At 73.6% G+C, this 19955-nt stretch overlaps 2 protein-coding genes and 1 long non-coding RNA gene across 4 annotated transcripts; 1 reads left to right on the top strand and 2 right to left on the bottom strand.

Annotated features, from left to right (window-relative positions):
* Window positions 1-60: 60 nt before the first annotated feature.
* On the bottom strand, window positions 61-945 carry LOC135325281 (uncharacterized). Its single transcript, XR_010386384.1, has 2 exons — window positions 695-945; window positions 61-588 (listed from the first exon to the last, which is right to left on the bottom strand). It is a non-coding gene; the product is annotated as an uncharacterized LOC135325281 (long non-coding RNA).
* A 1417-nt stretch (window positions 946-2362) lies between these two features.
* On the bottom strand, window positions 2363-6777 carry NAA40 (N-alpha-acetyltransferase 40, NatD catalytic subunit). The gene is made up of 8 exons (XM_064503146.1): window positions 6623-6777; window positions 4670-4765; window positions 4515-4567; window positions 4335-4430; window positions 3319-3477; window positions 3153-3236; window positions 2964-3041; window positions 2363-2646 (listed from the first exon to the last, which is right to left on the bottom strand). The coding sequence occupies exons 1-8, from the start codon at window positions 6626-6628 to the stop codon at window positions 2484-2486; spliced, it is 735 nt and encodes a 244-aa protein (XP_064359216.1). The 5' UTR covers window positions 6629-6777; the 3' UTR covers window positions 2363-2483.
* A 3392-nt stretch (window positions 6778-10169) lies between these two features.
* Window positions 10170-17573, top strand: RCOR2 (REST corepressor 2). Of its 2 annotated transcripts, XM_064503159.1 has the most exons (12): window positions 10171-10609; window positions 11669-11725; window positions 11830-11910; window positions 12008-12060; window positions 12149-12310; window positions 13372-13496; window positions 13580-13646; window positions 13719-13925; window positions 15708-15785; window positions 15908-15965; window positions 16051-16331; window positions 17195-17573. In XM_064503159.1, exons 1-12 carry the CDS (start codon window positions 10483-10485, stop codon window positions 17501-17503), a joined length of 1605 nt encoding a protein of 534 aa, XP_064359229.1. In that variant the 5' UTR covers window positions 10171-10482; the 3' UTR covers window positions 17504-17573. The 2 variants fall into 2 exon arrangements, with proteins under 2 accessions (XP_064359228.1, XP_064359229.1); XM_064503158.1 differs by having other exon boundaries at window positions 10170-10609; window positions 13580-13925.
* The last annotated feature ends 2382 nt before the right edge of the window (window positions 17574-19955 follow it).

Here is a 19955-nt window from a genome sequence, read left to right as displayed (position 1 = left end):
GCAGGTGACACCATGCCCCACCCCAGGGGACCCAGGCATCCGGGCAGAGACAGGCGGAAGTGGGCAGAGCATCAAGCGGCCTTTATTGGGGGGGGGGGCACCACCGCGCTGGTCCCGGGGGGCCCTGGTGGTCCCGGGGGGGGGTCCCAGGGGCTACTGGGGGGCCCCAGCACAGGACCCCGAGGGCTAACGGGGTCCCCGGTGCTCCCAGAGGGGTCGCCGATGGTCCCGGTGGGGGGTCCTGGCGCTATCGGGGGTCCCTGGTGGTCCCGGAGGGGGGTCCCGGTGCTAACGGGGGTCCTGGACGGGTCCCCAGTGGTCCCGGCGGCCCCAGAGGGGTCCCTGGTGGTCCCGGTGGTCCCGGTGCGGTGCCCCCATGTCGGTCCCGCTACAGAGTCGCGCTGGTCCCGGGGGGGGTCTCGGTGCCGGCAGAGGGTCTCGGCGGCGGCGGGGGAGGGTGGCGGAGGGGAGCCGGGGCGGCGGGCGGGGGGGTCACTCCCGTTTCTTGTAGTCCTCGAGGTGCGCCAGCACCCAGGCGGCCGGGCCCAGGCAGCTCACGAACATGGCGGCGAAGCCCACGACGGTCTCCTGCGGGCAGAGCCCCGTGAGCGCCGCGGCGCCGCCAAGGTCACCCGCCGCCCCGGTCCCCCCCGACGCCGCCGCCGCCGCCGCCACCCCCCGCCCCGGTGCTCACCACGGGCCCCAGCGGCTGCTGCGGCGGCCCCGAGATGAGGCCGCGCCGCGCCGGGCCGAGCCGCCCCGCGGGGCGCAGCAGAGCGCGGGTCAGGCGGGCAGCGGGCAGCATGGCGGCGGCACAGGCGGAAGCGGCGACGGCGGCGGCTGGCGCGTCACTTCCGCCGGCGGCTGGCGCACGGGGAGGGGCGAGGCGCGGCCGCGTGGGCACGCCTCCTGCGCGCCCGGCCACGCCCCCTCCGCCCATTGGCCCACTCCACTCTTAGCCCCGCCCCCTCCACGCTCGGCTCCACGCGACTCAGCGCCCGGGCTCGGCCCCGCCCCCTCTCCTCTTGGCCACGCCCCCTCCACGCTCGGCTTCGTCCGTCTCAGCGCGTGGTCTCGGCCCCGCCCCCCTTGGCCCCGCCCCCTCCACAATCAACCCCGCCTCTTCGCCCGGGCGCGGCCCCGCCCCCCGCGCCAAGCCCCGCCCCCTCCCATTGGGTCCCGCCCCCCGCTGGTCACGCGTGTGCAGGCGTGTGCGTTGCACGTGGCCGTGGCGTGTCGCGTGTGCCCAGGCGTGTGGCTGCGTGTCCACAGCCGCCCCTCCGCGTGTGCGCGCCCACCCGGGCCCCCGCGCCACACGTGTTCGGCAGCACACGCATGTGCTGGCGTGCCCGCTAGCCACCCAGCCGTGTTCGCGTGCCCCACGCGTGCCCCGCTGCGCCCCCGGGGCACGGCCCAGGGCAGGGGCTCGCTCACGTGCCCCACGCCCGGGTGCACACGCCCGCGGTGCCGTGTTCAGGCGTGTGCACACACCTGGGGTGCCGTGTTCAGGCGTGTGCTCGTGTGTCCTGTGCGTGTGCTTGCATGTCGTGTGTCTGCCTGTGTGCACAGCACTGCGCTGGCGTGTCCAGCTGCACATGTGGCTGTGTTAGCGTGTCCAGCTGCACACAACTCCGTGTTCGGGGCCAGGGGTGTCCCGGGAGGGGGCCCAGGCGTCCTGCCCCCCCCCATCAGGGCCAGGGGTGCCCCGGGAGGGGGCCCAGGCGTCCTGCCCCCCCCCCATCAGGGCCAGGGGTGCCCCGGGAGGGGGCCCAGGCGTCCTGCCCCCCCCCATCAGGGCCAGGGGTGCCCCGGGAGGGGGCCCAGGCGTCCCCGCCCCCCAGGCCAGCGCCAGGCGTTGACAAACTGTGACTTTATTGGTAACGTACAAACCGAACCGCTGCAAAAGGGGGGGGCTGGGGGGGGCCGGGGGGGTCCCCTCCGAGTCCACAAAAGTGTTAAAAAAAGAGAGAAAATAGGGGGAAAAACAAAAAGACCAAAAATAATAATAATTAACCCCCCCCTCGACACCCCGAGGTGACACCGGAGGCCGCTTCCCCCCCTGGGGCCCCCCAGGACAGGGGTGGGGGACACTGCCCCCCCCAGGGCCTCCCAAAATGGCAGCTGAGGCCACTTCCCCCCCCCAGAGTCCCCTGGGACAGGGCTGGAGACCGTTTCCCCCCCCCGGGGCCCCCCAGGAGGGTGGTGGAAGCCTCTTCCCCCCCCCCCCGGGGCCCCCCAGGACAGCACTGGGGGCCGCTTCCCCCCCCCGGGACAGTGCCAGAGGCCACTGAGCCCCCCGGGACCGTGGCAGTGGCCGCTTTCCCCCCCCCCGAGCCCCCCAGGATGGTGCTGGAGGCCATTTCCCCCCCCCGGAGCCCCCCAGGATGGTGCTGGAGGCCATTTCCCCCCCCCGGAGCCCCCCGAAATGGCGGCGGGGGCCTCACGGTGCGCAGAGGAGGACGGGGGGGGGGCGGCGGGGGGGCTCAGCGGCAGCAGGCGCCGCAGGGGGGGCCGGCAGCGGCGGCGGCGGCGGCGGGGGGGGGCGGGGGGCCGTCGGCGAAGCGGGTGCGGCGGCTGAGCACCTCGTAGGAGCAGCCGTCGGCGCAGCAGCCGTTGGCGCCGGGCGAGGAGGCGTCCACGTCGAACCTGCGGCGGGGGGGGCGGGGGGGGGTGTGTGAGCCGGGGGGGGCGGGGGGGGGCGTGTGAGCCGGGGGGGGGGCCGCAGGGGGTGGGGGGGGGACACGGGGGGGCGGGCAGGCTGGGGGGGGGGGGGGGGGCGCCGCGCGGCCCGCGCACCCACCTCTGCCGGCTGCCGGCTCCCCGCCGTGCTGCGGCCGCGCCGGCACCAGGCGCTGCAAGACAGGCGGCGGCGGGGGGGGGTCGGGGGGGCGCGCGGCGGCCCGGGGGGGGGCGGGGGCGGGGGCGCCCCCCCCCTGCACCCCCCAGCCCCCCCCCCGGCTTACTGGAGCGCCTGGCGGAAGAAGTGGTAGGCGCCGGCGTTGTGCTTGAACACCGTCAGCATCACCTTCTTCATCCGCGTGCTGCGGGGAGAGGGGGGGGCGCCCGGTTAACGAGCCCCCCCGCTAACGAGGCGCCCCGCTAACGAGCCCCCCCGCTAACGAGCCCCCTCGTTAACGAGCCCCCCCGCTCACCTGTTGGCCACCAGCTGCAGGATCTGCAGGAGGAACTTGCCCAGGCCGCGCCGGCGCACGCGGCTCTCCAGCTGCACCTCGTAGCTGGGGGGAGAGGCGGAGGGGAGCCGTGGGGCGGCCGGGGGGGCGCGGGGGGGGTGCGGGGGGGGCCGGGGGGGGGCCGCACCAGTAGAGGACCTCGTCGCCGGCCTCGACGTCGAAGCGGAAGTGGGAGAAGGCGACGGGGCGGGCGGCGGCGTCGCGGGCCACCAGGAACCAGGCGCGCTCGTCCGTCAGCTCCTGCCGCTTCTCCCGCTCCTTCCAGCCCCACTCGCTGCGCTCGTAGCTGGGGGGGGGCCACGCCTGGGTGCTGGGGACCCCCCCGGGCACCCACCGGGCCCCTGGGTGCTGGGAAACCCCCTGAGCACCCACCAGGACCCTGCGTGCTGGGGACCCCCCCAGGCACCTGACGGGCCCCTGGGTGCTGCAGACCCCACCCCGGGCACCCACCGGGCCCCTGGGTGCTGTGGGACCCCCCCACCCGGCACCCACCAGGCCCCTGGGTGCTGTGGGACCCCCCCCCCAGCCCCTCGTCCCCCCACCCCAGTCCCTGGGCACCTCGTCCCCCCACCCCAGCACCCACCGGGCCCCCGGGTGCCTCAGCCCCCCACCCTGGCACCCAGGCGCCTTGTCCCCCCCCCCCAGCACCCACCAGGCCCCTGGGTGCTGGGGACCCCCCCCGGGCCCCTGGGTGCCTCATCCCCCCTTCCTGGCACCCGCCAGGCCCCTGGGTGCTGTGGGACCCCCCCCCCCAGCACCCACCAGCCCCTCATCCCCCCACCCCAGTCCCCGGGCACCTCGTCCCCCCGCCCCAGCACCCACCGGGCCCCCGGGTGCCTCAGCCCCCCACCCTGGCACCCAGGCGCCTTGTCGTCCCCCCCCCCCCAGCACCCACCAGGCCCCTGGGTGCCTTGTCGCCCCACCCCAGTGCCTGCCCCGCTGCTTGTTGCCCCCCCCAGGGTGCTGAACCCCCCCCCGCCCACCGCCGCACCCAGCACGGCACCCGGCGCCGCCATTTTGGGTGGTTTGGGGGCTGCCGCGGGGCGAGCGGGGCCGGCCCGGAGCCCGAAGGGGGTCCCGGGGGGGTCTGGGGGGGTCCCGGGGGGGCCCAGCTCCCCCCCAGCCCGCGGGGGGGGCACTCACAGCGCCTGCATGTTGCTCTTGGTGAGCTCGAAGGCCCAGTCGACGGTGGCGCGGTCGAGCCCCGCCACCCGCTTGCACTCGATGGAGAGGTTCAGGCTGCGCCGGGGAGGGGGGGGGGACACGGCTCAGCGGGGGGGGGGGACACGGGGGGGCCCCCCGGCGCGCCCCCGCCGCCCTCACCCGTTGCGGTCGTACGTCTTGAACGCCGGGAAGGCCTCGAGGGGGTCCTGGAGCTGCGGGGGACGGAGACAAATGGCACCTGGGGACGCGCAGGGGGGTGGTGGCCCCCCCGTGGGGGGGGGAAACGGCCCCCCCGGGACCCCCCCGCCGCTCACTTTGTTGGCGGCCTCCACCTTGGCGCAGACGGCGGCCATGGCGGCCCGCTCCTCCAGGCGCTTCTGCTTCTTCTCCCTGGCTTTGCTCGACTTCCTCTGCAACGAGAGGGTCCGGGGGGGGTCACGGGGGCACCGCGGGGCCCCCCTGCCCACCGGGGGGGGTCACAGGGGCAGCACACGCCCCCCCTGCCCGCCCCCCACTCAGACCGGGACGATTCGCGGAGGTTTGGCACCTCTCCCCCCGCCGCGACGCACGTTTTTTCCCCAGTTTTGGTTAAAAAAAAGCTGGCAGCGCCCGACAGCGTGGGGGAGGGCCACGGTTCCCCTCCCACCCCCCGGGGGGGCCCCACAGCGGGGCTGTGGGTGCCCTGACGCGGGAGGCGATGCCGGGCCCGGGACACCCGGCAGGGCCACGGACACGTTGGCGACGCAGTTTTAGGAAAAAAGTCAGAACCGGAGCCCGGGGGGGTCCCGAAATTTGGATTTAGGAGGTTCCGGCGGGGAGGTTTCGGGGGGCGGCGCGAGGATCCGAGCGGGCGGCGAGGAGCGGCTCCGGGTCCCTGGGCGTCCTGGATCCCCCAAAGCGGGCGCAAAGGGGGCGATTTCGGAGCAGAAACGCGGGCGGCCGGCGCTGACGGGCCGCGCTCGGGAGCGGGATGAGCCTCTCCCGAAGGCAAAGCCGTCCCTGCCGTCGCCGTCCCGGGAAACCAAAGCGTTTTCGGCTCGGGAACGAGTCCGCGGCGCCGCTTTTCCCTGCCGGGACGCGCTTCCCGCCCAGAGCCGCGACTCCGGCGGCCAAAGGAGCCGATTCGCACATCCCCACGGCGTCTTCCCGGCCCGGCTCCCGCCTGGGCTCCGGCTGAGCCCGCGGCATCCCGGTCCTGCCAGATCCCGTGCCGGGAATCCCGGCCGGCGCCTCGCTCCGGCTGCCCCGTTGCTGCCCTCCTCCGAGGCGGCCCCGCTCCACCGTCCTCTTCCTCCTCCTCGGCGAAGGCCGGTTCTCCCGGCTCCGAAGCGCCGGCTGTCCCCGCGTCACCCCAGCGTCGTGGCCCCCCCGGCAGCGCCGCCGCGTGCGGCCCCAGCGCCCTCGGGACGGGCCCCGAATCCCCCCCCAACCCCCCTCCTTCCCCCGCAGGGTCCCCTCGGACGCTCTCCGGAGCGCCCCAAATTCCTGGTCCCCCCCCAAACCCCCAGCCACCCTTCAGGCATCCGGATTCCCACGTTTCTGACACAGACCCCCAGAGCCGCCCCCCAAAACACCCAAGTTCCCCCTCACGGGCTGCCCCAAGCCCCCTCTGACCCCCAAAGGGCCCCCGGACTTGCAAGCTCCCCCCAGAGCACCCCGAATATCCACTGTTCTCCCCCCAAAAAACCTCTGTTCACGGCACAGTGCCCCAAATCCCAGCCCACCCCCTACAGCCCCCCCACAGCCCCCTAAATCCTCCCTAAGTGCCCCCAAACTCCCACATTTCCCCCGAGACCCCCAAACTCCCCCCATGGCCCCCTAAACCCCCCCCACGGCCTCCTAAACTCTCCTCACAGCCCCCCAAACCCCTCAGCTCACCCCAGAGTGCCCCAAACCCCAGCCCACCCCCTACAGCCCCCCCACAGCCCCCTAAAGCCTCCCTAACTGGCCCCAAACTCCCACGTTTCCCCCAGAGACCCCCAAACTCCCACGTTTCCCCCAGAGGCCCCCAAACTCCCCCCACGGCCCCCTAAACTCTCCCCACGGCCCCCCAACCCCCTCCATTCCCCCCCAGACCCTCCGAGGCGTCGCCCTCCCCCCACCTCAGACACCCCCCCCCAAATCCCAGCCCCCCCCCCCACGAGGCCTCCCCAAAATCCTCCTCCCCCCCCCCCCGCCGCCGCCGCCTCCGCCTCCAGCGGCCTCCCCAACTCCGCCCCTCCCCCGCTCTCCTCAGGGCGGGCCCCGCCCGGCGCGGCCCCACTCACCCCCATGGCGGCGGCCCGGCGGGGCGGGGGCGCGGGGGGGACTGAGGGGGCGCCGCGGGAGCGCGCCCTATATATAGGGGGGGGGGGAGGAGCGCGGCGCGCGCGAGCCTCCGGCCGCCCAGCGCGCCACTGCGCCTGCGCGCCGGGTGGGAGGGGGGGGAGCGCCGCCGCGCGCGGGAGCGAGCGGTGCGCAGGCGCGCGCGGCCGCGGCGGCGTGGGAGGGGCGAGGCGCGGCCCCGCCCACACCTGCGCGCTGCGCGCATGCGCCTGGAGGGGGCTTTAAAAAAAAAAAGGCGGGGGGGGGGCGCGCGCCGGCTGGCGGCGCCAACGGTCGGGCGCGTGGCGGCGCCGTTGGGCGCGAAGGCGGCTGGGCGCTGATTGGCTGGGAGCGCTGAAGGGCGGGAGAGCGGGCGGCCCCGCCCCTCGCGCTGAGGGGCTGCCCCACGGCTGCCCTATTGCCCCAGGGCTGCCCCATTGCCTGCTCCATTGCCCCAGGGCTGCCCCACGACCTGCCCCACTGCCTGCCCTATTGCCCACCCCGCTGCCCTATGGCTGCCCCACTGCCCACCCTGCTGCCCCACGGCTGCCCCACAGCCTGCTCCATTACCCCATGGCTACCCTGCTGCCCCATGGCTGCCCCGCAACCTGCCCCACTGCCCCATTGCCCCACATCTGCCCCGCTGCCCACCCCTCCGCCCCATGGCTGCCCCGTGACCTGCCCCACTGCCCACCCTGCTGCCCCACGGCTGCCCCACAGCCTGCTCCATTGCCCCATGGCTGCCCTGCTGCCCGCCCCACTGCCCCACAGCTGCTCCACAGCCTGCTCCATTGCCCCATGGCTGCCTCGCAGCCTGCCCCACTGCCTGCCCCACTGCCCCATTGCCCCATGGCTGCCCCGCTGCCCACCCTGCTGCCCCACAGCTGCCCCACAGCCTGCTCCATTGCCCCATGGCTGCCCTATTGCCCCATGGCTGCCCCACAACCTGCCCCACTGCCCACCCTCCTGCCCCACAGCTGCCCCACTTCCCCACAACAGCCCCACGACCTGCCCCACTGCCCGCCCCGCTGCCCATGGTTGCCCCATGGCCTGCCCCATTGCCCCACAGCTGCCCCACGGCTGTCCCATTGCCCATCCTGCTGCCCCACGGCCTGCCCCATTGCCCCACAGCTGCCCCACAGCTGTCCCACTGCCTGCCCTGCTGCCCCACGGCCTGCCCCATTGCCCCATGGCTGCCTCACTGCCCAACCCACTGCCCCGTGCCCTGCCCCATTGCCTGCCCCATTGCCCCATGGCTGCCCCATGGCCTGCCCCATTGCCCCATGGCTTCCTTACTGCCCAACCCACTGCCCCATGCCCTGCCCCATTGCCCCACGGCTGCTCCACAGCCTGCCCCACTGCCCCATGGCTGCCCCATTGCTCCACAGCCTGCCCCGCTGCCCCATTGCCTGCCCCTCTGCCTGCCCCACAGCCTGCCCCATAGCCCACCCCGCTGCCCCATGCCCTGCCCCCCGCCCCACAGCCTGCCCCATAGCCGCCGGCCCCGCTGCCCCTGAGCTCCCCCGCGCCTGGCTGTGGGGCGGCAGACGGCCCCCAGCCCCCCCCCCAGCTCTCTGTTCAGCTGCGGGCAGCGCCGGGAGGCGGCACCGCACACGCGTGTGCAAGCACACGTGTGCCACAAGCGTGTGCCTGACCCCCCTGCACACACGCACACGCAGCCACGGCCACGGCACGGACCAGGGCTCAGCCCCACACGCGCCCCACGGGTGCCGCACGGAAACCTCCCTTGGCGTGTGCGAGCCGTGTCCGTGTCCCTTGACGTGTGCGAGCCGTGTCCCCTCCCTTGCGTGTGCCCCGTGTCTGTGTCCCTGGCGTGTGACCCGTGTCCCCCCCTCGCAGCCAGCCCGGGGGCCCGGCACACCCCGCTCCTCTGCGTGACGCTCGCGTGTGCTGCCGCCTCCACGCAGGTGCCGGGCCGGTTTGCACGGAGCCGGGAGCGTTGGCACGGACACGCAGGGGATTTGCACGGACCCGTGGGGCTTTGCACGGACGTGCGAGCTTTGCACGGACACGCAGGGGTTGCACGGACGCGTGTGGGATTCCCACGGCCCCACGCGGGTTTGCACAGCCCCGTGTGGGATTTGCACGGACGCGCGGGGGTTTGCACGGATACACGGGGGTTGCACAGCCCCGTGTGGGATTTGCACGGACACGCGGGGGTTTGCACGGATACACGGGGGTTGCACGGACCCGTGTGGGATTTGCACGGACACGTGGGGGTTTGCACGGATACACGGGGGGTTGCACGGACCCGTGTGGGATTTGCACGGACACGCGGGGGTTTGCACGGATACACGGGGGGTTGCACGGAGCCGTGTGGGATTTGCACGGACGCGCGGGGGTTTGCACGGATACACGGGGGTTGCACAGCCCCGTGTGGGATTTGCACGGACGCGTGGGGGTTTGCACGGATACACGGGGGTTGCACGGAGCCGTGTGGGATTTGCACGGACACGCGGGGGTTTGCACGGATACACGGGGGTTGCACGGAGCCGTGTGGGATTTGCACGGACACGCGGGGGTTTGCACGGATACACGGGGGTTGCACGGAGCCGTGTGGGATTTGCACGGACACGCAGGGGTTGCACGGATACACGGGGGTTGCACGGAGCCGTGTGGGATTTGCACGGACACGCGGGGGTTTGCACGGATACACGGGGGTTGCACGGAGCCGTGTGGGATTTGCACGGACACGCAGGGGTTGCACGGATACACGGGGGTTGCACGGAGCCGTGTGGGATTTGCACGGACACGCGGGGGTTGCACGGATACACGGGGGTTGCACGGAGCCGTGTGGGATTTGCACGGACACGCGGGGGTTTGCACGGATACACGGGGGTTGCACGGAGCCGTGTGGGATTTGCACGGACACGCGGGGGTTTGCACGGATACACGGGGGGTTGCATGGAGCCGTGTGGGATTTGCACGGACACGCGGGGGTTTGCACGGATACACGGGGGTTGCACGGATACACGGGGGGTTGCACGGACCCGTGTGGGATTTGCACGGATGCGCGGGGGTTTGCACGGATACACGGGGGGTTGCACGGAGCCGTGTGGGATTTGCACGGACACGCGGGGGTTTGCACGGATACACGGGGGTTGCACGGAGCCGTGTGGGATTTGCACGGACACGCGGGGGTTGCACGGACACGTGTGGGATTTGCACGGATACACGGGGGTTGCACGGATACACGGGGGTTGCACGGAGCCGTGTGCATTCCCACGGACACGTGTAGGCCTTGCACCGACACGCCGCGCGTTGCACACGCACGCACACGCGTGTGCAAACACACGGCGGCGGCTTGCCGGCACTTCCAGCACATCCTCCCCTCGCTGCCCTGCCGCCACGCCACGCCACGCCACGCCACGCCACGCCACGCCACGTGTGGCACACGCGTGCCGGCCCGGCGGAGGGGCCCGGCGGCGGGGCCCGGGGGGGGGCCCGGCGGAGGGGTACGGCGGGGGGGGCCGGTGCTGAGGCCGGGGGAGCTGGAACTACTTCGGCGCCGGGCGAGCGGCAGCTCATTGTGCGCCGGGGCCGCTGCCGCCGCCGCGTCCCCCCCGGCCCCCCCGGCTCCCGCCCGCCACCCCCCGCCCGGGGGTGTATTTTGGGGGGGGGGGTCCCTTAGCCAACACACCGCGGGGGGGTTGTGCGTCTGTCCGGCTGTGCAACACCGTCCCACTGTGTCCCCCCCCCCCCCAAGGGACAAAGTTTGGCATGGGCGGGCGGGCGGGCTGAGCCGGGGGGGGGTCCCGGGGTGGGGGGGGGTCCCCGGGGGGGGCAAGGGGGGGTCGCGGAGATGCCGTCGGCCATGGAGAAGTCGGCGCCGGCCTCGGGGATCCTGTCGCGGAGCCGGGCGAAATCGGCCCCCGGCGGCGCCCGGGCGGCCTCGGAGGAGGAGGGCAGCGAGGAGGAGCGCGCGCGCGGTGAGTCCCTCCGTGTCCCCCCCCAAACACGCGTGGCGGCCTGCCACACGCCTCGCACACGCCTGTGCGCCGGGGCCGGCTGAGACCGGGCGGGGGGCCACGCTCATTGCACGGGTGGGAAGCTGATGCCGCGCGGACACGCGTGTGCGATGCTGTGTGGACATGTGTGTGTGATGCTGCACGGACACGCGTGTGCGATGCCGAACGGACACACGTGTGCAATGCTGAACGGACACATGTGTGCAATGCCGCACAGATATGCATGTGCAATGCTGTGCAAACACGCGTGTGCAATGCCGCATGGACATGCATGTGCAATGCTGAACAGACACACGTGTGCAATGCCGCGCAGATATGCATGTGCAATGCTGCATGGACACACGTGTGCAATGTTGCATGGACACATATGTGCGATGCTCCACAGACATGCGTGTGCGATGCTGTGTGGACACACGTGTGTGATGCTACATGGACGCACGTGTGCAATGCTGAACGGACACGCGTGTGCAATGCCACACAGATACGCATGTGCAATGCTGTGCAAACACGCGTGTGCAATGCCGCACGGACATGCATGTGCAATGCTGTGTGGACACGTGTGTGCAATGCCACACGGACACGTGTGTGCAGTGCTGTACAGACACGCGTGTGCAATGCCACGCGGACACGCGTGTGCGATGCTGCATGGACACGCGTGTGTGATGCCGTGCAGACACGTGTGTGCACTGCCGTGCGGACACGCGTGTGCGATGCTGAGCGGACACGCGTGTGCACCGCTCGGACACGCGTGTGCGGCGCCGGGGCCGCGGGGGGGGGGGGGGCGGGGGGGGGGACGATGGGACCCGCCGGCGAACAAAGAGCCGGGGCCGGCGCCGCAGCCCCATTGTCCCCTGAGCCCGCGCGTGTGCTGCCTCCCGGCTTTGTCCGCCCCCTCCTCCTCCTCCTCCTCCTCCTCCCCCCCCCCCCGAGCGCCTGGGCCCCGCGGGGGCGGCGGGGGGGGGTCCATGCCCCGGCGCCCCCCCGCCGCGCCGACGCGCCCGCCGCTCTCCCCCCCGGCAGACAGCATGATCCGCGTGGGCGCCGACTTCCAGGCCGTGATCCCCGAGTGCCAGCCAGGTGAGGCCCCGCCGGGGGGGGGGGACACGCCGTGGGACCCCCCCCGCCGCCGCCACCACCGCCACGCTCACCCCCCCCCCCGTGTCCCCCCCCCCCCCCCCCAGAGAGCCCCGCGCGCTACAGCAACAAGGAGCTGAAGGGGATGCTGGTGTGGTCGCCCGACCACCGCGTGTCCGACGCCAAACGTGAGCCCCCCCGCCCGGGGGGGGGGGGGGACGGGACGACGGCCCGGTGGCCCCCCCTTCCCCCCCCCACCACCGCCGCTTTGCCCCCCCCCCGCAGTGGACCGGTACATCGCCATGGCCAAGGACAAGCACGGCTACAACATCGAGCAGGTACCTCCCCCCCCCCCCCCCCCCCCCGCCGCCGTGGTGACCCCCCCACGCCGGGGTGGCAGCCCTGACGCGGGGGGGCCCCCCCCAGGCCCTGGGCATGCTGCTGTGGCACAAGCACGACGTGGAGAAGTCGCTGGCCGACCTGGCCAACTTCACGCCCTTCCCGGACGAGTGGACGGTGGAGGACAAGGTGCTCTTCGAGCAGGCCTTCAGCTTCCACGGCAAGAGCTTCGCCCGCATCCAGCAGATGGTGGGTGGCCCCCCCCGGCCCCCCCCCACCCCTCCCGGACGCCTGGGCCCCCCCACCCCCCCGGCCATCGCTCGCCCCGGTGTTTACCCCGCCGTCCCCGCGTCCCCAAAACCCCGCAGACGGTGCTCGTCCTTGTCATCCCCCCCCCGGCACCCCCAAAATCCCGCACATGGCACCGGTCCTTGTTCCCCCCCCCCCCGGGCGGATGGTACCTGCCGCCGTTGCCACCGGCTGCCCCCGGGACCCCCCCGCGGAGCGCGTGGTAGGTGCCGTCCCCTGATTCCCCCCCCCCCCCCGGCTGGGGAGCGGTGACACCGCGTGACCCCCCCCCCGTCTGCAAGATGGTAGGTGCCATCATGACCCCCCCCCGGCTAGGACATGGTACGTGCCACCCTGTGCCCCCCCCCGGCCACGGTACATGACCCCCCCCCCAGCTAGGAGATGGTACGTGCCACCCTGTGCCCCCCTCCCGCAGGTGGCAGGTGCCACTGTTCCCCCCTGCCCCAGAGATGGTACATCCTGACCCCCCCATATCCCCCCCCCGCAGGTGGCACCTCCCACTGACCCCCCCCCAATGGCCTGCGGGTGGGTCTTACCCCCGCGCGCCCCCAGCAATGGTACCCACGTGCCCCCCCCCCGTCTGGGGGTGGTACGTCCCATTTGCCCCCCCATGTCTGGGGCTGGTGCGTCCCATGTTCCCCCCCCCCACTCCCAGGGTGGTACCTCCCACGTGCCCCCCTGTCCCCCCCCATTCCCAGGGTGGTACATCCCATGTGCCCCCAATGTCGAGGGCTAGTGTGCCCCATGTGCCCCCCCATTCCCGGGGTGGTACCTCCCATGTGCCCCCCTTGTCCCCCCCCATTCCCGGGGTGGTACCTCCCACGCGCCCCCCCCGTCCCCCCCCATTCCCGGGGTGGTACCTCCCACGCGCCCCATTCCCAGCACTGGCCCGTCCCACGCGCTCCCCGTTCCCGGGGTGGCACAGCCCCATCTCCCCCCCCCTCCCCCCCGCCATCCCCGGTGCCCCCCCCATCCCCGGTGCCCCCCCCGCCCCCCCGCAGCTGCCGGACAAGCTGATGCCGAGCCTGGTGAAGTACTACTACTCCTGGAAGAAGACGCGGAGCCGCACCAGCGTCATGGACCGCCAGGCCCGGCGCCTGCTGGGCCGCAAGGAGCGCGAGGACAGGTGAGGGGCGCGGGGGGGGGGGGCTGGCGTGTGTGTCCCCCCCCCGCGGTGCCACCGCCGCTCACCCCCCCCCCGCCCGGCAGCGACGAGGCCGAGGACGCCCGCGGCGCCAGCGAGGGCGAGTTCGATGCCCCCGAGCCCCGGAAGGAGGTGAGACGCGGGGGCTCGGGGGGGCCCCCGCCGCCGCCGTCCCCCCCCCTGCTCACGCCACCCCCCCGGCAGCCCGGCTGCGCCAAGGCGGGGGCGGCGGGGGGGCGGCGGGAGGCGCCGCTGCCGCAGTACCGGCACCACGCGCCGCGGCAGCGCCGGCGCCCGCCCCGCGGCATGCGCCTCCGCCGCCACGACGTCGCCGGCCTCTCCGCCAACCCCGACCTGGGCGCCCTGGCCCTGCGCCGCCTCGACTGCCAGCTCGTCGCCCTCAAGCGCCAGGTGAGCGCCGGGCCCCGCCGCGACACCCCGCTGCCGGCTGCGCCGACACCCGCCGGCCGCGGTGACACCCACTGCAACACCCCGCTGCTGGCCGCGGTGACACCCGCCGGCCGCGGTGACACCCCGCTGCTGGAGGTGGTGACACCTGCCGGCTGCGGTGACCCCCACTGCTGCCAGAACACCCCGCTGCCGGCTGTGCGGACACCCGCCAGCTGCGGTGACCCCCACTGCTGGCCGCGGTGACCCCCACTGGCTGCAGTGACACCCCACTGCTGGCTGTGGTGACACCCCACCAGCTGCGGTGACACCTGCTCGCTATGGTGACACCGGCCAGCTGCGGTGACACCCCACCGCAACACCCTGCTGCTGGCCACGGTGACCCCCACTGGCCACAGTGACACCCCGCTGCCGGCTGTGCCGACACCCACCGGCCGCGGTGACACCCACTGCAACACCCCGCTGCTGGCCGCGGTGACACCCGCCGGCCGTGGTGACACCCCGCTGCTGGAGGTGGTGACACCCGCCGGCTGCGGTGACCCCCACTGGCTGCAGTGACACCCCACTGCTGGCTGTGGTGACCCCCGCCAGCTGCGGTGACACCTGCTTGCTATGGTGACACCCGCCGGCTGCGGTGACACCCACTGCAACACCCCGCTGCTGGCCGCGGTGACGCCCGCCGGCCGCGGTGACACCCCGCTGCTGGAGGTGGTGACACCTGCCGGCTGCGGTGACCCCCACTGCTGCCAGAGCACCCCGCTGCCGGCTGTGCGGACACCCGCCGGCTGCAGTGACACCCACTGGCTGCAGTGACACCCCACTGCTGGCTGTGGTGACCCCCGCCAGCTGCGGTGACACCTGCTCGCTATGGTGACACCGGCCAGCTGCGGTGACACCCCACCGCAACACCCTGCTGCTGGCCACGGTGACCCCCACTGGCCACAGTGACACCCCGCTGCCGGCTGTGCCGACACCCGCCGGCCGCGGTGACACCCACTGCAACACCCCACTGCTGGCCGCGGTGACACCCGCTGGCCGCGGTGACACCCCGCTGCTGGAGGTGGTGACACCCGCCGGCTGCGGTGACCCCCACTGGCTGCAGTGACACCCCACTGCTGGCTGTGGTGACCCCCGCCAGCTGCGGTGACACCTGCTTGCTATGGTGACACCCGCCGGCTGCGGTGACACCCCACTGCAACACCCCGCTGCTGGCCGCGGTGACACCCGCCGGCCGCGGTGACACCCCGCTGCTGGAGGTGGTGACACCTGCCAGCTGCGGTGACCCCCACTGCTGCCAGAACACCCCGCTGCCGGCTGTGCCGACACCCGCCGGCTGCGGTGACCCCCACTGCTGGCCGCGGTGACCCCCACTGGCTGCAGTGACACCCCACTGCTGGCTGTGGTGACACCCCACCGGCTGCGGTGACACCTGCTCGTTATGGTGACACCCGCCGGCTGCGGTGACACCCCACCGCAACACCCTGCTGCTGGCCACGGTGACCCCCACTGGCCACAGTGACACCCTGCTGCCGGCTGTGCCGACACCCGCCGGCCGCAGTGACACCCACTGCAACACCCCGCTGCTGGCCGCGGTGACACCCACTGGCTGCAGTGACACCCACTGCAACACCCCGCTGCTGGCCGCGGTGACACCCACTGGCTGTGGTGACACCCTCCTGGCCCCAGTGACACCCCGCCAGCCCCAGTGACACCCCACCAGGCCCGGTGACACCCCACCAGGCCCGGTGACACCCCGCCGGCCCCGGTGACACGGCCCGTCCGCAGGTGCAGTGCATCAAGCAGATCAACAGCAGCCTCAAGCAGGCCCTGGACGGCGGCATCGAGGCGCTGCGGCCGCCCGAGGTGCGTCGGGGACGTCGGGGACGTCGGGGGACATCAGGGGCCGTCGGGGGCCGCGTGTCCCCCCCCGCCACCGCCGCCTGCCCCCCCCCCAGCGCCTCACCCCCCCGTCCCCGTCCCCGCAGGGCACTGGCAAGCTCAGCTCGCGCTGGAGCACCGACGAGCAGCTGCTGGCGGTGCAGGGTGAGCGGGGGGCGGGGGGGGGCCCCGGCGTCCCCCCCCCCCCACTCCCCCCCCCGCGGCCCCGCTGACGCCGCGCCGCCCGCAGCCATCCGCCGCTACGGCCGCGACTTCCAGGCCGTGGCCGGCGTCGTCGGCACCAAGACGCTGGCCCAGGTCAAGAGCTTCTTCGTCAGCTACCGGCGCCGCTTCGGCCTCGACCAGGTGCTGCGGGAGTGGGAGGCCGAGCGCCGCGGCCCCCCCGCCGCCCCCCCGCCGGCCCCCGCCGCCCCCCGGCCGCCCCCCCGCGCCCGCCCCTGCCAGCACGAGGACGAGGACGATGGGGACGAGGAGGAGGAGGAGGACGAGGAGGAGGAGGAGGAGGAGGAGGTGAGCACCGCCGGGCATCGCGTCCCGCCCCGGTCCTGGTCCCCGTCCCTGTCCCCATCCCGGTCCCAGCCCCATTCCCAGTCCTGCTGCTGGTCCCAGTCCTGCTGCTGGTCCCCCTCCCAGTCCCAGCCCCATTCCCAGTCTTGCTGCTGGTCCCAGTCCTGCTGCTGGTCCCCGTCCTGGTCCCAGCCCCAGTCCTGGTCCTGGTCCTGGTCCTGGTCCCAGTCCAGCCCCATTCCCAGTCCTGCTGCTGGTCCCACTCCTGGTCCTGGTGCTGGTCCCAGCCCCAGTCCTGCTCCTCATCCTGCTCCTCATCCCAGTCCTGGTCCTCAGCCTGGTCCCGGTCCTGGTCCTGATCCCAATCCCAGTCCTGGTCCTATCCTGGTCCTGGTCCAGCTCCTCATCCTGATCCAGCTTCTAATCCCAGTCCTGGTCCTGCTCCTCATCCTGCTCCTCATCCTGGTCTTGGTGCTCAGCCCGGTCCTGGTCCTGGTCCTGATCCCGATCCCAGTCCTGGTCCTATCCTGCTCCTGGTCTTGATCCCCAGCCCGGTCCCAATCCTGGTCCAGATCCTAGTCCTGGTCCTATCCTGCTCCTCATCCTGCTCCTCATCCCAGTCCTGCTTCTCATCCTCATCCTGCTCCTGCTCCTGCTCCTGATCCCAGTCCTGGTCCTAGTCCAGCTCCTCATCCCAGTCCTGCTCCCGGTCCCGATCCTGCACCTCCTCCCGGTCCCGCTCCTGCTCCTCCTCCCGGCCCTGCTCCTCCTCCCGCTCCCGGTCCCTCTCCGGGTCCCGCCCCCGCCCCCGCCCCCGGGGCGGATCCCCGCCGCGCCGCGGCCCCGACGCCGCCTCCCGCCCGCAGGTGCAGATCACCGCCGTGTCGCGCCCGGCCCCGGCGGCGGCAGCGGCAGCAGCAGCAGCGGCGGCGACCCCGGCGGCGGCGGCGGCGCCATCGAGGCCGCCGCAGCCGCCGCCGCTGCTGCGCCCGGCGCTGCCGGCCGCCCCGGTGCTGCCGCGGCCGCCGCCGCCGCTGCAGCAGGGCCGCGTCCTGCCGCCGCGGCCGCCGCTCAACCCGCCGCCGCCGCCGCTCATCCGCCCCGCCGCCGCCGCGCGGCCACGCCCCCCCGCGCCCGGCCACGCCCCCGCCGCCGCCGGCCACGCCCCGCTCTGAGGCATCGCCCCCTGCCGGCGCCGGGCCCCGCCCCTCGGCCCCGCCGGGCTCTGGCCACGCCCCCCCCGGAGCTCGCCGGGCCCCGCCCCCCGCCGCAGCGCACCCTGCTGGGCTGGGGGACGCGCGGCCGCGGGGGCGGTACCGGTACCGGGGGGGGGGGGGGCCAGCGGGGATGGGGGGGGCACGGGGGGGGCAGCGGGGACTGGTGGGGGTCCGGGGGGGCGGGGGCCGCCCCCGGCCGCGTTTGCAATAAAGGTATTTTACTAGAGGCGGCTGCGTGCGCTCGGGGCGCTGGGAGCACTGGGCAACACCTGGCCCGTACTGGAGGGGCACTGGGAGCACTGGGAGGTGCCCAGCGGGCACGGGGGGGGCACTGGGAGCACCGGGCTGTGCCCACAGGGGCACTGGGCTGCACTGGGAGCACTGGGGGGGGCCACTGGGCCACACTAGGAACTCTGGGGGGGGGCACTAGCAGCAGTGGGGGGGCCCCTGAGCTGCACTGGGAGCACTGGGGGCTGCACTGGGAGCACTGGGGGGGCACTGGGAGGGTACTGGGCCATACTGGGAGCACTGGGGGGGCACTGGGAGGGTACTGGGCCATACTGGGAGCACTGGGGGGGGGGGGCCCGGCGCAGAGCCAGGGAGGCGACGGATCTTTCTGGAAAGTTTTTAATCTAGAACCTGGAAAATCTACAGCGAGCGCCGGCCGGGGGGGGCCAGCGGGCGCTGCACCGGGGGGGGGGGCACCACCGGCCCGGGGGGGGCACAACCGTCTCCGGGGGGGGGGGCCACAACCGTCCCCAGGGGACACAACTGTCCCCGCAAGTGGCACAACCGTCCCCGGGGTGACGGTACCCCTGGTGCCCCCCCCCCAGGGTCACAACCGCCCCCGGGGTATCGGTACCCCCTGGGGTAACAACCGTCCCCGGGGTGACGGTACCCCCCCAGTACCCCCCCCAGGTCACAACCGCCCGCCGGGTGACAGTACCCCTCCCCGGGTCACAACCGCCTGCCGGGTGACGGTACCGCCGGGGTCACAGCTGCCCCGGGGTAGCGGCACCCCGGCCCCGGGTGGGGGGTGGCAGTGACCGGGGGGGGTGTTGGGGGGGTCCCGAGGGGGGCAGGGACCCCCTCCCCCCCCCCGAGGTATGTACAGGCCGGTTCCCCCCCCCCCCCCCCACGCGGGGCCCAGGCGTCCGGGCGCCCCGGGGTTACAGCAGGTCAAAGGGGGGCGACCCCCGCGGGGGGGGGGCGGGGGGGCCCCCGGCAGCAGCAGATCCCCCCCCCCCCCGGAGCGGGGCTGTTCCTGAGTGAGGGGGCCGAGGCGAGGGGGGCCCCCGCCGCCCCTAAGGCTCCGTGACGTCCCCACGGTGTCCCCAAGGGCGCCGGGACACCCGGGACGTCCCCACGGGGTCCCAGGACGTCCCCACGGCTCCGCGACGTCCCCACGGCGTCCCCAAGGGTGCCAGGACACCCGGGGTGTCCCCAAGGGGCAATGGGACACCCGGGATGTCCCCATGGGGGGCCAGGACGTCCCCATGGACCCCTAAGGCTCTGGGATGTCCCCATGGGGTCCCGGGATGTCCCCACGTCCCTGCCACCTCCTAAGGCTCCAGAATGTTCCCATGGGGTGCTGGGATGTCCCCAAGGGTGATGGGACACGCAGGATGTCCCCACGGGGTGTCGGGATGTCCCCATGTCCCCGCGGCCCTCTAAGGCTCCAGGATGATCCCAAGGGGTGCTGGGACACCAGGGACGTCCCCACGGGGTGCCAGGACACCTGGGATGTCCCCATGTCCCCACAGCCCCCTAAGGCTTCAGGATGTCCCCACAGGGCACCAGGACACCCAGGATGTCCCCACGGGGCAATGGGACACCCGTGGTGTCCCCTTGGGATGTTGGGATGTCCCCATGTCCCCGCAGGGTCCTGGGACACCCCAGGTGTCCCCATGGGGCGCTGGGATGTCCCCACGTGGTCCTGGGACACCCGCGATGTCCCCACAGGGTGTCAGGACATCCGGGACGTCCCCACAAGGTCCTGGGACACTGGGACGTCCCCGTGATCCCACGGGGCACTGGGACATCCAGGATGTCCCCATAGGGCACTGGGAGGTCCCCAGGTCCCTGTAACGACCCCGTGGGGTCTTGGGACATCCCCATGTCCCCACAACGTCCCCGTAGGGTACCGGGATGTCCCCGTGTCCCCGCGACGTCCCCATCGTCCCCGTAAGGCTCCATGTCATCTCCATATGGCCCTAGGACACCTGGGACATCCCCACGTCCCCACAACGTCCCCATAGGGGACCGGGGACATCCCGTGGGGCCCAGGGACGTTCTCACGTCCCTGTAAGGCTCCGGGATGTCCCCAGAGGGCCCTGGGACACCTGGGACGTCCCCGTGGGGTCCCGGTGCGTCCCGCAAAGCCCTGATCCGTCCCCATGAGGTCCCGGCG

This window comes from Dromaius novaehollandiae, chromosome 35 (genome assembly GCF_036370855.1).
Source record: "Dromaius novaehollandiae isolate bDroNov1 chromosome 35, bDroNov1.hap1, whole genome shotgun sequence".
NCBI classification, from domain to species: Eukaryota; Metazoa; Chordata; class Aves; order Casuariiformes; family Dromaiidae; genus Dromaius; species Dromaius novaehollandiae.
This window is presented reverse-complemented; position numbering and strand designations above follow the sequence as displayed.